At 35.7% G+C, this 16,193-nt stretch overlaps 1 protein-coding gene across 3 annotated transcripts in view; it reads left to right on the top strand.

Annotated features, from left to right (window-relative positions):
* LUZP2 (leucine zipper protein 2) overlaps nucleotides 1–16,193 on the top strand; it is a 911,611-nt gene that overhangs the window by 664,997 nt on the left and 230,421 nt on the right. For 2 of the 3 annotated variants that reach the window (XM_082342495.1, XM_082342493.1), the window contains exon 2: nucleotides 12,980–13,097. Coding sequence is in view for 1 of the 3 variants with exons in the window: in XM_082342493.1 (XP_082198619.1) it covers nucleotides 12,980–13,097 (118 nt within the window). In the remaining 2 variants the exon portion in view is untranslated. The remainder of the gene's footprint in view (nucleotides 1–12,979; nucleotides 13,098–16,193) is intronic. The other variant, XM_082342494.1, reaches the window with a different exon arrangement.

The raw sequence follows: 16,193 nt of genomic DNA, 5'->3' as shown, positions 1-16,193 counted from the left end.
CACCAGGACTCTCTGAGGTCTTCCTCTTTTCTGAGAATTGTTTGCTGAGATTCCTTGTTTCCGCTAAACACTGCACACTGCCCTTTTCTCTGTTCTCTCCATATGTTGCTTTCTCTCAGTTCTCTAATCTCTTGTGTGTAGTGACCCTTGTGTAGAGGGCAACTCCACCTCTAGGCAATGCCTCACAGAGTACAACTTATTAAATGGATCCTGAAAACTGTGGACAATGTTGGGGTGAGGCACTAGGCACAGCTCAGAAGTCAGTGCAACTGTTAACAATGTATAAGCCAGTCTTATTTTTGAAAGTCTCTCTTTCAGCCTGATACTAGGTATTTGCCATATACCAAGTTTATTTTCCTTAGTTCCTGGTTTCCCACCATTTGCTGAATAAATTCTCTCTCTCTTAAATCTCTTCACTAATTATCTCTTCTCTTTTCTCTTCTCTTCTCTTATCTCCTCTCCTCTCCTGTCCTCTCCTCTTCTCCCAATACGTACAAATATTGAAACATTATGTTAAACACCTGAAATTAATATAATCTTACATGTCAATTATACCCCAATGAAAAAATACCAAATGGAAAATACAGAAGAGCTTACCAGCTGTCAAATGTTGTTAGATGAACAATTAAAACTTTTCTGAGTGTTATCATGACTTATATCTATTTTCAAACTGGATTAAATTGTTACATATTACATCTCCTATCTTCCCCCGACCCTGCAACACTTCTCACACATTCTTTTTGGATGTCACCATTGCAAACATGGCCTTGAAAAGTAGGTCGTTTAGCTTTTGCCTAATTCATCTTCAGTTGGTAGATTATTTATTGGCGGAGGACTCTACTAGGCATAGAGAGTGCAGTGCAAAGGGAAAACACTTTCTTACAGAACCACCTAAGTAACAGCCTTTCCTTGGTCTTCCACAGACCTTTTATCATATGAATGTGTTAAATATACCAGAAGGGGCTGTAATAGAGTATATTTATTCACATGTTTCTTATTTATTTTTAAATTTCCAGCTTCTAGCCCATTTTTAACAGAATGTACAGAAACATTGTACATACTTGAATAAGAGAGAACAGGAAGGGGAGTATAAAGAAGATGTGATTTAACGTTTAGTTAAGGCATCAGACAAATTGACTTTTTTCTCATAACAAATAATTATAAAACACTGAATCAGCAATAGAAGAAGTAGTCAAAATTCCTGAATGGCTGATTTATTGAAAACACACACACACACACACACATATGGCCAATAGCACATGAGAAATCTCAACTACATGAGTAACCAGGAGTCCAGATTAAAGACGATATGCTGTTTTTTTGTGAATCACTTGCAATTCTTAAATCTATCTTCTCTCTCTCTCTCTCTCTCTGTAGTACATTGAATCTTGGCACTAAAAAGATATATCAATGTCCTAAGCTCCGGAACTTGTGAATATGAATTTATTTGGAAGAAGACTCTTTACAGATTTAATTAGGTTAAGGATCTTGATATGAGTTCATCCTGGATTTGGTCCCTGTAAAAGAAAGATAGAGGGAGATTTGAGACTCAGACACAAAAGGAAGAAAATCAAGTGAAGATGGAACAGAGATTAGAGTCATGCAGCCCCAAACCAAGAAACCTGCATGTTGGAGCTTCTACAACTGGTCCTGCAGCCCAAGTATGTCATTAAGTACCAGTTCTATTTTTACATGTCGAATTACCCATCTCCAGCAAGCTACCCTCTCATCTATCTTTAGGAATGATGTGTCATGTTCCCAAAATTATTGTCACATCTCTAGAAGTAGGAAAAGGGAAGGGGAAGCAAAAGATTGCCAAGACTGTAAAATATTTCCTTTTTATCTCTATTTGTGATAGATAAGAAAAAAATTTCTGAAGACCCCAGAGACTTCTTCCTAGCTCTCATTGTCTAGATCTGTCACATGACATAGCTGTCCCTGTTGCAGTGGAGGCTGAGAAAGTATATATGTGGTGTTTGCAACCTCTAATGTGGGTAGGCTCTGCCAGTATGAGAAGGGAGAAGGAATTTATGTCGAGGCAAACAACTATGTCTAGCACATTCTAGAAGGATAAAAAAAGGAGTTTGTCTGGTTAGAATTAATCTAAATAATATTCTGGGAGAAGAGGATAACATATACAGAGACACAGTGTTATAAAAGAGTACAGAGTATTCAAGAAATGGAGCAAAACATATTTTGACTGAAATATAGAGCATAAGGAAGGAAACTTTTGGGGAGATGAAGCTGAAGAGAGAGGTAAACATACTTTTGTCAGATGTGTCTACATTTTTATCATATGCCTGTTCATATTTAGTACAAAATTATGCCTTAAGTGGTGAATAAAGGATTCTATTTCAAATTTCCTAGTAATCCTTAAGAATACTCTTTCTAGGTAGAATCCTACTTTGCTGATGGGGTCCCACTAAATAGTAGATATTGGGGGGCTTCCCTGGCAGTCCAGTGGTTGGGACTTCGCCTTCCAATGCAGGGGGTGTGGGTTTGATCCCTGGTTGGGAGCCTGGGATCCCACATACCTTGCGGCCAAAACACCAAAAAAACATAAAACAGAAACAATATTGTAACAAATTCAATAAAGATTTTAAAAATGGTCCACATCAAAAAAATCTTAAAAGAATAGTAAATATTGGGTACAGCTGATTACTGACAAATAAGCATGCACACTGCCTTCCTTTGCACCTTCATTCTTTCTGCAAGTGTAGCCATACTTTTATCTGTGAGCCTCAAAAGCAGTCAGAAGGGAGGAACTAGGTATTATTGGGAGAATTTAGTTCGATGGTCTTTCCTTGTTCACCAGCAGTGATTATATGGAGAGATGCTCATGGATTAAATACCTGCTGTAGTGTTTGCCTCTCTCAGCCACTGGTTTATCAGATCCTTAGAACATGAAAAGTTTACGTAAACATGAGCCAGGATTCAGTCCTACCTCTGGAAGTAGTAACAGAAATTCACTCCTCTGGCGAGAGGGTTTTCTTTGGCCCCAAGTTAACAATGATTATCATTCACTGGGATTGATCCATTTAACATTTTAATAGGCCTCTACCACTGTCTTCTAGAGTGAAAGAGATAATCAGCGGGGTGGGATTTCTGAATCACTCTGAAGTCTTGACGGGAAAAAAAACTGATATAAATGAATGGTGGTGGTTTTATTATTCTAGAGATGCCTTTGGAGTTTTCCCTCTGCACAATCAGAGATATCATGCAAACCTTATAGCTTTTTTTTCCCTCTTGCTTTAGAGTCTCTCTCTGACCAGATACAACTTGCACGATAGCAGGATCTGAAACCACTTAGCATATGAGGCTTGCAAAATCAATGTTATTCCTATCAGTCACAGACACCAAGCAGAAGATTCATTTCCTGCATCAAACAGAATGCAAAGCCATGGATTCCTCTACTCCTAGTGAAGTTTCTGTGTAGATACAAGAAGTTAATAAAAACCTAACACATTGATCGTGTATTGACAGGGCTTTTTTCTCTGTGATTAATAGTCTCACATTCCATGCCAATGCTATAGAAAGCCCTTCTGACAACTTCTACTACTTTTAAAGTAGCCATCCTTTCTCTGGTATGGATTGTCTTAATCACAAAGGATTTCTACTACTTGAATTATCCATTAAGAATACAACCCGACCTCTCACTACCACTGAACTTAATAAATCTCTTTAGCATAAATTTATCTCATATTATTGCGATTATGTGTTTTAGACTAAGAACTCCATTAAGACAATAACTATGTTTTAGACATTTCTGATTTTCAGACATAGCTCACAAACTTGTTAAAAAAAAAAAAGCAAAAAACAAGAAAACACAGTAAGTGTGTTTTAATTAGCTTGAATGAAGAAGTAATGCTGATATTTATTGAGGGGGGCAGGGTCAACTAAAATGGCTCCATACCTTTCAAGAACAAGCTAGAATTCCAACTATACTTAAAAATCTAGTGATATATTTTTTTCTAACTGGCTAGATAGTTAACTTCTGTCACCATGGTCATTAAGCAGCATCCATTACATTCAAGTGGGAGCAGCAGTAAGTGAAACCTTTCCTCTGTGTGACCATTTAAACAATCTGAGGGACTTCCCTGGTGACGCAGTGGTTAAGAATCTGCCTGCCAATGCAGGGGACACGTGTTCGAGCCCTGGTCTGGGAGATCCCACGTGCCACGGAGCAGCTAAGCCCGTGTGCCACAACTACTGAGCCTGTGCTCTAAAGCCCTCGAGCCGCAACTACTGAGCCCATGTGCCACAACTACTGAAGCCCACGCACCTAGAGCCCGTGCTCCACAACAAGAGAAGCCACCGCAATGAGAAGCCCATGCACTGCAACGAAGGGAAGACCCCACTCGCCACAACTATAGAAACCCCGTGCACAACAATGAACACCCAATGCAGCCAAAAATAAAATAAATTTTAAAAATAAAAATAAATAAATAAATAAACAATCTAGGGCAAAATGGGACCAATATCTCTTCTCCTTGGATAAACTCTCCCTGCACATCACAAACTTCTAAACTCTCTGCAGAGATGAGCGTTTCTTTCTGAACCTACCACTGGTAAAATATTTTGTAAACTTTTTGCCCCTGTTCAGCTTAAGTCACCACTGACTCCAAGAATCACTTTATATCTGGAGATGATTTTGAAAAACAAAGTAACTAAAAATCCCAAATGACTCTCTACTTTTAGAGCAGGGGTTCTTTATAAGGAGACTGTGGCTTATGAACAGAAGTCTGCAGTGGCATCAGAGTGTTCTTTTCCTACGAGGAGTTCATGTGCCTTTTGAAATTTTACGTAAAATTTTGTCAGTTTATAAGTGTGTGGAAATTTTTCTAGGGAGAGTTTTCATATTTTTGTAGGAATATCAGAGGCTGACAAACCCACAAAAGTTTAAGAAACACTGCTTGTGAGCTATCACAGTGGAGATAAGCATTCAAATTCTAAAGTCAGGACGTAAGGCAAAGTTACTCTTAAATTTTCCTGAATATTCCATACAGATAATACACTTTTCTCAGTTAGTCCAATAGAAATATATATATTTTTCCTTTTTCTCACCATTGAAAAAGATTGCTGTTTCTTTGGTGGAACATCTGATGCACTCAATGTCTTATATTTAGGACTGTGTTGTCATTGGGAAGGGAAGAGGTTGATTCTTTGAAAAAATCACATCCAGCATCGCATACATCATGAGAGACAACGCCTCTCATCTCATGCTTCTTTCAAGGCATATACTAACTAAATGACATGCATAATTATTAGCACTATTGATTTCTCTCTCTCCCGATCTCTCTCCTCTTTTAGAGAAGTTAATTGACTACTTTGGGGAAAATACAATTAAAATATCTTCCCAAGCCGGAAAACATCTCCACAAAGATAGAAGAGAAAGAAAACCATTTTATTATTGAATAAGCATGTGATGTGCATCACAGGCAATCTGCTAAAAGTTTGCAAAGAGAGCAAGAACTCTCATCTTCTTATGTAGCTGAGCGGATACAACCTATTACATTTTCTCAGTATAAACAATAATTAGTTCTCAAATAAGAGGATTCAATAGTACTATTGGTCACACATTGCTCATCCTAAATTCACTTGATAGTTGGGATATTCATCTTCATTACCTAATTGGCTTCATCCAAAGGAAAAATAAACTTATCACAACTCTATGACAGGAAGTAGTTTGTAACTTAAGGGAAGGTGCCTACTAAAGTTTGGTTCCTACTCTCTCACAGAAACTGGAAGATAGGGATGCTATCTTTCTTGATGATTATATTTCAAAGAAATAGTTCCCAGGTCAATTGAGAAGGACATTTTGGGGTCTTAAAGATGGCTAGTGGATTATTATAACTTTAATGAAGATTTACATATATTTCAAACAGACGGAGAAAGAACTTGAGTTTTCCAAAGTAAATGCTCTGAGAGGGAAGAAAAATGTCTTTTTCTTATTTCAACAGGAAAAATTAAGCCTCTTATTTTAAATTTCCATTTGCCCTTACACTATAAAATTAATGGTATTTTCATAAATTTTTATCAATTTGTGAAATTTAAATTAATCTATTTATGTCACAGATGTGGAAACTGAGACCTAGAGAGTTACAGTGATTTTCTTGATGTTAGTGACAAAATCTGGAACTCAAATTTTGATTTTCAAATTTCATAACTAATGAATATGCTAAAACATGCATCATGACAGTGACATTTTTCTACTCTTTATATCTTTTTTGTATCTCCCATGTCTTTAATCTGGAAAGTATTGCTCTAGTAAGGAGTTTCTTTTGTAAGAATAGATATCAAAAGATTCATACAATGCCTACTTAGCTGTGAGCGATGGTTGTGAGGATGGACATATCAAAGTCATATGTCTTCTTTGGTGTGTTTATTTATAAAAATTCAGTGATTTTAAAAATTTCTTAATTAAAACCTTTAACTTGATTTTGTTATATACATATGCATATACACATAATTTTATATAAAGGCAGCACAGTCTATTTTTTTCCTTTTTCCTTTTTGCTTGTCTTTCATCTCCTAAATTCCCTCTATCTGCAACCCTCCTCTGCCTGTGTTAACCCATTCCATTTCAAATTTCTGACCTTAAACTATAATTTTATGTAGCCATATGCCGGCACAAATATATTCACAGGGCATTATCATGGCTAGTGTTATATACAAATATATAAATGCATCATACTCTACATTCTTTCTTTTATTACTCAAAAGTGTTTCATGAAAACCCTTTCAAGTCATCTGGCATAGCTCTAATTGTTGTATAATTGAATCTTAAAATAATGTCATGTTGTCAGAGAAAACCCAGACTGGACACTAGTTAAGAGAGAAAAACAGATTTTTTTCAGGGATTATTGCAATTGGGGAAAAATAGATCTCAGTATAGAACAGTGCTCAATCCTGAATACAGCTTCGACAGGTAGGGATTTACAGCTATGGGAGTAAGTAGACGGTAAATTACTAAGAGGAAACATCAGGGGTAAGGGAGGATTCTGGCTAACCCAAGGCGACAGGATTCTTGCTGAAAGCAGGTCAAAGTTGTCAGATATCACCTGGGCAATAGCGGAGGATAAGGAACTTCATCTGATATCAAAGATGATGAGATATTGAGGGGGGTGGGTTCTGGCTAAACTGATTTAGCAAGATTCTTGCTACAACTGGCTGATGTAGGCCTGACAAGGATGGATGCCAAACTTCCTTAGCTGGGAAGAGGGCTCAGAGGAATCTGAGTGAAGTTTGGTCAGGAGAGCATCTTTGCCAGTGTATGTAACAGTTTATTCAGGTCTCATTTTATTTCCAAATATTTATCTATGATTAATGCTGCTTTAAATTTATGCTCTTAAGGGCTGGATAAATAGATTCCCAGCTGTAGGATTAGTGGGAGAAGAGCTGAATATTTTTAGTTTCAAGTAATCTTGCCAAAAAGGCTTGTGATACTTCCATCTTTGACTATATTTGTATGAGAGACCCTCCTTTCCTAAAATGGATTTCTAGACTTCTGTACATAGGGACACAGAATGAATTCTGCCACACATCCACAGTGGGCTTGGGTTATTCTCTTAGTTTACATTGGCAGACCTTGAAAGAAAAAGACTCTGCAAATACACTGGTTGTCACATTGAATGTTGGGTCTGATACAAAGAAAAGGAAAAGAATGGCTTCAGATAACACAGATGCCTCTTAGCAAAATAATCTGTGGCCTTTGAGCCAAGATTCAGAGGAATTCTACAGCTCTCTTGAATTTCTTGAAGGAAAGCATTGCAAATGTTTCCCAGGATATAATTCCCTGTGGTCGCCAATTTAATATCCTGACCAAGCCAAGTAAAAGTCACTCTTATTCAGTCTTTTTGACTATGAATAAATAAGAATCTACACTTTGGAATAGCTTTGACAGCTGTTGTGGGGGGAGGATAATTTAAATATTTCTTCTTTTTGATATATTTTTGAGTTGGAAATCTGACTATATATATTCCTAAATATATTTTCCTTAGTGTTTCACAAAGCAGTAAATTTCCTATAGAAAGCATTCAAAACTCCTGAACATGGCATTCAAGGGTTTTGATAATTTGAATCTTACCAACTTTTTCAGGTTTTACCCAATAGCCCAGTAAGTACCCTATATGCAATTTAGACTATATTACTTTCTGATTTACAATTTATATGCACTCAGCACTTTCTCATTTGCATTGTCATCACTCATATTGTTCTTCTGCTCAGAATATCTTTTCCATTTACTGCATTTAATAATCCTATGCATCATTCAAACCCCAACACAAATATCTTTTCTTCCATGAAATTTTCCATGGTTGTTTAACCTGAAGTTGATCTCTCCTAATGACTTAGTCCTATCACATTTTGCCATATGTTATCCTCATTTCCATATGTGTTCTATTTTAGCTATATATTGCAAGCCACTGGATTAGGGATGATGTATTGCTAATGTTGATAATTTTTTCAAAGATTCCTACATGTAGAAGGAACCAAGAAAATATTTGCTGGGTTCATTTATTATAATGAGACTACATAATGCAATATTTTGTCATCAAATATATCTAGAGTTGAAGACTACCTACATGATATACTATCTGTGTGACCTTGGAGAAATTACTCTGCGTCTCTTCTTTCTTGCTTGTAAAATGGATGTATAATGTCACTTACATTTCAGGATGATTATGAGAATTAATGATATGTGTGAAATATCTGCCACATGTCTGACATATACTTGTGCATAGTAAATATTAGATATTATTTTTTTAAGAATAAATACCATGAAACTACAGTTTTGGCCGCCATAATAAATGATTCTTTATATATAGGCAGAAATGCTGCAGACAGTTTGAATGGAGGTTTATATTTCTGCAGTTATTGTTGTTGTTGTTCTTTTTTGGGGGAAAAGCAAAGTTTCTTGAGATCTCATAACACTAATCCAGAGCTTTGAATTTTATGAGGTTTAAATCTGGAGGTATTAAAAAAACTCTTGTAGGATTTTTTCATTTAAAACAAAAACTAAAAAACACTTAAAATGATGTTGAAACATTAAAAGACTACTCCATGATAAGTGTCATTGATTTCATTGTATTTGCATTTGGAATAAACATCCAGAAATATTGGTTATGGCAGGTCATCAAAGGAACGAAAAGAATAAGGAAAAGTTCCAAATGATGGGGACAAGTCACAGGATATGAGAGCTAGTTTGTAGAGGTTTTCACTGGCCCAATCCAGGACAGTTTAAACATGAAATTAAATAATAAGTTTTAGAAAAAAAAGGGAAGAGATACATGGTTCCAAGCACATCTTATTCTATAAAAGCTGTTGTACAATAACTCATTAAAAAATACTAACTCTAACAATTAATTATAAAATGAAGAAATGGACAGAATAAATGACCTGCAAATTCAGAAAAGGAACTATATAGTTCTAGGAGGAGATTTCATGGAGGAAGTAAGATATGGCAATTTTTCTATCTAGATTGTCAAACAAAGAGTAGGTAAATGCACCCCAGGCTGATGTAAGAATTCCATCAAAAGCTAGAAGTGAGAATTCACTCAGCCAACCTACATTTATTAAGTACTTCACAATGTGCTAGCAAATAAAAACAATCTGGACTTAAGGAAATCATTTATTCAAAAAACTATTGCAGTAAGAATGCTCTAACCATTAAATCTTCACCTTAGAGTGAAGACAGAAAAGGCTTTCTTTTACAGACAGAAGTAACACAAGGCAAATAAATGGCAAATAAATCCAAATACTGAAAACTTATATATGCAACAGTGATGGAAGAAATCACACAGAATAAGTTCTGTGATGGTCACGGTGAACTTTTATCTATAAAGAACTCCTAGCCAATCAGTATGTTCTTAACAGTATAATGGCAAAGACAGTGGACACTGGAGACTGACTGATACACTTCCTTGATATGTTCTTGGAAATTATTATTCCTATGACTCAATTCTTCAGTGGTAAAATGGAATTAATACTAGTGTTTATTAATACTAGTGCTTATCTCATAGAGTTGTTCTGAAGATTAGATGAGTGAATGAATATATGTTAGACCATCTTGCATATAATACATTGTCAATGCTTGTAATCTAACACTGATTTATTATGGTCACTTAAGATAATTTTAGAGATGTGTTTATTGTCACAAATATTCAGGAAAAAAAATCATGTCATGAAGTAAGGTTGTATAATTAGAAGTAGATGACGATGTGCCTTGCTGTTCATTATTTGACTTTGCTAGTAAGTCTGAAAGGAAACCTGGGGTATTAATAACTATCTTATTACTGGCTGATTACTGTTCATCAGTGAAAATCTCAAGGCCAGGGAGAAATATTGAGGTTCTTGCAGTGGAGCATTCCAATTTCCTTCAAACAAGAGGAATGTGAAAAGTGTTAGAAACCTGCATTTAAAAAATGAGAAAAGGCAAAAAATTGTAATAGAAACCTATTGCAGATGGTGTGCATTTATTAATCATGACTAAGGCCATTGGTAGACCCAGTTACTTTATAATTCTGCAGAAAGACTGTAAATTCATCAAATTTCTCAGTCATAAATATTTTATACTTTTAAAAATGAATTATCTACTGTGGGTTCAAAGACTTACATAAGTTGCTGCAGCTAACACATAATCTGTGTGAGGTCGTGTAGCATTGCATTTTACAAAGAAACTAAAGACGAGAGAATTTGAGCTATTTTCCTACAAATTTAATGTTGAACTTGTCAACCCAACTTTGACTAAAAAACTGTTCATACAATGGATTCTCTCTCAGTGAAGGGCTGTGTTTAACTGTTGCCTAAACCAGAGACATGGCAACATTAATAACTAACTCCTTCCCACTCTTTCCCTATAACACACACACACACACATACAAAATAAAAAATTTTAATTGTACATTATTGATTCAGTTTTGTATGTTTTGCTGAAATCAAGCCAAGCTTCCCTGTCTCTACTGCTTCTAAACTAATTTAGGCCACCACAGTCTTTTCTGTGGCTTACTGCAGTGGTAACTTCCTTAACAGTCTCATTTTCTCCAGATTTTTCCATCCTCCAGTGCATTTCCCAGTTTTTAGCCAGGGAAATCTTTCCAAAACATGAAACTGACCATGTCACTCCCTGCTTAAAACCCTTCAATTACTTCCCCTTGATTCCTTTTTTTTTTTTTTTTTTTTTTTATAGATAAGTTCATTTGTGTCATATTTTTTTTAACTTTTTATTTTATATTGGTGTATAGCCAATTAACAATGTTGTGATAGTTTCATGCGCACAGCAAAGCAACTCAGCCATACATATACATGTATCCATTCTCCCCCAAACTCCCCTCCCATCCAGGCTGCCACATAACATTGAGCAGAGTTCCCTGTGCTATACAGTAGGCCCTTGTTGGTTATCCATTTTAAATACAGCAGTGTGTACATGTCGATTCCAAACTCCCTAACTATCCCTTCCCCCCACCCTTCCCCCCTGGTAACCATGAGTTCGTTCTCTAAGTCTGTGAGTCTGTTTCTGTTTTGTAAATAAGTTCGTTTGTATCATTTCTTTTTAGATTCTGTATATAAGGCATATCATACGATACCCCTCTTTCTCTGTCTGACTTACTTCACTCAGTATGACAATCTCTAGGTCCGTCCAAGTTGCTGCAAATGGCATTATTTCATTCTTTTTAATGGCTGAGTAATGTTCCATTGTATATATGTACCACATCTTCTTTATCCAGCCCTCTGTTGATGGACATTTAGGTTGCTTCCATGTCTTCCCCTTGTTTTCTGAACAATGCCCACACTCCTAACCATCATTTAAGAGTTTTGCATACTTTTGCTCATGCTCTCCACATCCCCATTTCAGCAGCAAATCTCTCTACCCCCATTTTCTACTCCAAACCTTCTGACATTTATGCACTTATTTTTTAATTCAGTAAGCTCATTTTCATTAGTATTAACACATGCTCTCCCCCTTTCATATAGCTAAATTCTATTTATCTTTCAAAATGCGTATATTTTATATTACTTTTACCAGGAATTCTTCCCTGGATTCGTGATTCTAATCTCTAATCACCTGTGTGTACCAATTAATCATTTTTAACCTTTCCCTATCAGGTATAGTTCTATGCTGCACTGACAACTGTTTCCTTGTCTACATTCTTCCCCCACACGTGCACACTTGCTATAATATATATAAATACACACACACACAAATATACACACTACTTGTTCATTCATTCCTTAAGTAGGATCTTAGGGTAGTAACTTAATTTTTCTGAGCTCAGTCTTTTATATAGGCAAAATTAGAATTACAATACCTGTCTTATTATCTTGCAAAGTCCATATGAGAAAAATGGAAAAAAAAAATGTACATATATATGTATGATCATGAGATAAGTCTTTCCTTCATTGTAATAGATAACAAGTCTGGTCAAATTTCACTGTAATTACTATAGTTATTGACTGATTTTTAGAGGTATTTTCTTTAATAGCAATAGAGATTTTGAAAGGGGTGCCTTTTCAGTGCACTTTATTCCCTACAAACCAAGGGTGCAGCAAAGCCCCTCCATTCTGCTCTGGTTCCACCCCCAAGTTTGTCCCTGTCTACATCTCTGATCTGCATTGGTTCAAATCAAATCTCTTGCTGTAAAACTTCAAGGACCTTAGAAAAAAGTATGTAATGTCATGGAAAATATCTATTTTCCAAGAGGTATCTGATAAACTACGTTATACATGCAAAAGATGTGCAGTGTTGTTCTGGAAACTCTGTAGCCTGGATAGTCCTCAATGCAAAATGAAACATTTCTTTAAAAAACTGGTATTTCAATTTTCCCTTTTTAGATGAACTAATAAAAACAAAACATCCTAGTAATTAAGGTTTCAGTTTATCTAGATTTTGCTTAAAATGCAAGGGTCTGTGATTATGGCCAAAATGGCTAGAGCCAAGCGAAGGCATTTGGGGAGGCCCTCATGCCTTTTCTTTCTGTGTTAGACAGGACTATGAAGAGCTAGAAAAGCAGCTGAAGCAAGTCTTTAAGGAGCGAAGCACCATCCTCCGTCAGCTGACAAAAACATCAAGAGAACTTGATGGAATTAAAGTCAACCTTCAGGTGAGATGAAAACTAATTTTCTCAGCAGCAAAGGGTAAGGAGTCACCTGGTTTGTCTCAGTGGGTTAACATGTAAAGACTCCTGCATTTTTTACCAGTTTTGAATGTATTTCTGGGCTTGAACATGGGAGTTATTATTTATTATTATATGAGCTTTGAAAAGAAATGTCATTTGAAATGCAGTCTGGGAATCTGTGGTTTGCAAATTCAGGAATGAGAAAACTGTGTGCTTGGCAAAGCCATCAATTTCTCACAGTTTCTAAGATCAGTTTGACCCCTGTGTTTCTTATATTACAAAATGATGAAAAGCAATTATAGCTAAGAGTTATAAATGAATATAGAAATGATCTCTTGAAGAGAACTTTAAATTCCACAAAGGATAGTTCTGAAAATTCTTTAATAAACCTCATTACTAAAATGGGTAAATGCCTTACAAAGGAAAGTGTCATCTGTGAAAATGTATTAGCACTCAGTGAAATCTAAATCAAAAACCAAAGATAAGATCTATATCTGATAAGAAAAGTTTCTGAAATATCTGAGAATATATTTTAATATTTTCCTTTAACATTGTATTTATTGAATACATACTGTATACTAAAAGCTTTGCATGTATTATAGGATTTAATTCTCATAATATATCAGTGAGGGTAGGCACTATAAATGTGATCTTTCTTGTTACACATGAGGAATCATGCTTGAATGTCACAAAGGAAACCAGAGTTCAAATGCAGGCAGTCTGACTCCAGAGCCAGTCTGTTAGTTATGGCACTGAACCAAGTTTATGAACCTTGTGTAATCACCATTGTTCTTAGCTTTTTAGTCCCATGATGATGGTTATGGTGTCAGTAACCACTACAGTTTATTGAATGTGGTCTCTTGTGTTTGGTCCTCTTTCTCCAATTTTTAATTAATTTTCACATGATAATTATGCTATGATTATTATTAGCCTCGTTTTACAGGTGAGAAAACAGAGTTAGAAAAGGGCTCGGAATCTAAGAGCACAGAGAAAGTTAGGAGGTGGATCTGGTATTTTGAACCCAACACCCAAGCTCTTGTTCCAGAAGTTGTATTGCATCTTGAGAACATGAAAATAGCAGAAAAATTACTCACACTCCAGTAGGATACAGTGACAGGTAGCAAGATGGTAACAGTGCAGGAATAACAGTTCTATGGTAGAAGTTTGCACAGAGCGTTAGGGACGCACTGACTAGGATGAAAATGGGTGCATATTGATTTCCATATAGGAAGTTGAGGCCAGAACTCCTCCTTTTCATTAAGTAGAAATTCACAAGTTTTATGAGACTTCAAAGAATATTTAAGACACCTGCACCTTCTTAGAGGCATGAAACACCTGGCACGTTGAGAATTTTTCAAGCTTATGGTGAAATAAATGCCCACGAGTGGTCAGTACTTCCAGCCAGGACACTCAATATCTCTATACTAGCAGCCTAAGTTAAGTCAACCTAAGTGTCCATCGACAGATGAATGGATAAAGAAGATGTGGCACATATATACAATGGAATATTACTCAGCCATAACAAGAAACGAAATTGAGTTATTTGTAGTGAAGTGGATGCACCTAGAGACTGTCATACAGAGTGAAGTAAGTCAGAAAGAGAAAAACAAATACCGTAAATACCGTATGCTAACACATATATATGGAATCTAAAAAAAAAAAAGACATCGAATTACATCTAGGAAGTTACTTGCAATAAATGTACAGTTTTGTGGAGTTACTTTGTGAAAGGGTAATACATCTATCACTAAAAGTAATTGCAATCTTTTAAAATGCCTTTTATTTATTTTGTGACAGCCATTGTGCAAGGTGTTTTTTTTTAAATTTTTATCTTATTAAATCCCCTCAACAAGCTTTTCACAAAATAAGATAATATTTTACTCATTGTACAGTGAGGAAACAAAATTCAAAGAGGCCACAGGAATCTCGCAAAGTCATACATCTAATAAATGTTGATTCCAGGTTTCAAACTCATAGTAAGTAAATAAATATATTGCCCATTGTACACATTTTTTTCCAGTGAGGCTTCATAAAGACATGAGCTTTGAAAGCCTTGTTCATCTCTGTAACATAGCACCTGGATGGCATCACAATATAGATCCATAAATAATCATTGTATTAATTAAGTAGTAGGTATATTAATCTTTGGTATCCTTAAAGTCATCAAAATTATTTTCCAAGACGTATACCCCACTTCTCTGGACATTGCTGGGGAAATAATAATCAAATACTCATGAGTTCTTCTAATTGGATACATTTTTCAGACCCTCATCTGCATACCTACCCTTTTCACATTTTCATTTCTTCATTTCATGTTTTGTTTTGTTTTTAATTTCTTGAGGATAGTGCCATGCCCTTTTAATCTTGGTTTCCTTCAGAATGCCTGGAGTGTAGCAGATGGTAAAATGAATAAGCATATTTTTATTAAACTTTTCACCAAGTGCTTTCACACATCTATTATCCCCTTTGAGTTTTCCAGTAACTGTCTAATGTAGACTCTTCAAAATTCTCATCCCTGTTTATCAGATAAGGAAGTCAAAGGGCAGATTTTGTGACCTGTCCCAGGTCGTATGGCCGTGATGCACTTTGAACTGTAAATCCCATGATTGGTGATTTTCTCCCCAACCTGCTTTTTTGTGTTTTATGTCAAGCTACTCTTTTCAAATAAACAGAACACCTTTTATTGGCTGCTTCCTAATAATGATATCAATCAGTCATTTTAGGGAAAAGGGTTCTCTTGTGATGTTCACCCCACCACATCCATATCAGAATGCTTAACTTACTACATGAAAATTATTTCTAGCATTAGGCTGAAAAATTGGTGAAGGCAGACACTATGGCTTTGTTGTTAAATAAATATTAAGTAAGCAACATGTTTGCCATTCTTGTTATTGTCAGTTCCTTACCTGTCATAGCTGCTCTTTTTACAAACAATATTATTGCCTCTGTTTCAACTTTTAATATCAAAAAGGATAGGTTACCCTGTTAAATAATTTACTAAGTATAAATAAGAAAGTTTTCAGGGAAGGATTAATGGGTCAGATTCTCTAATGAGAAAAGCTCAGTGGGCTTTTCTATTTT

The sequence above is a fragment of the Balaenoptera borealis genome, assembly GCF_965194805.1.
Source record: "Balaenoptera borealis genome assembly, chromosome: 11".
NCBI lineage: Eukaryota > Metazoa > Chordata > Mammalia > Artiodactyla > Balaenopteridae > Balaenoptera > Balaenoptera borealis.
Note: the sequence above shows the minus strand (reverse complement) of the source record. Positions and strands in the feature narration are given on the sequence as shown.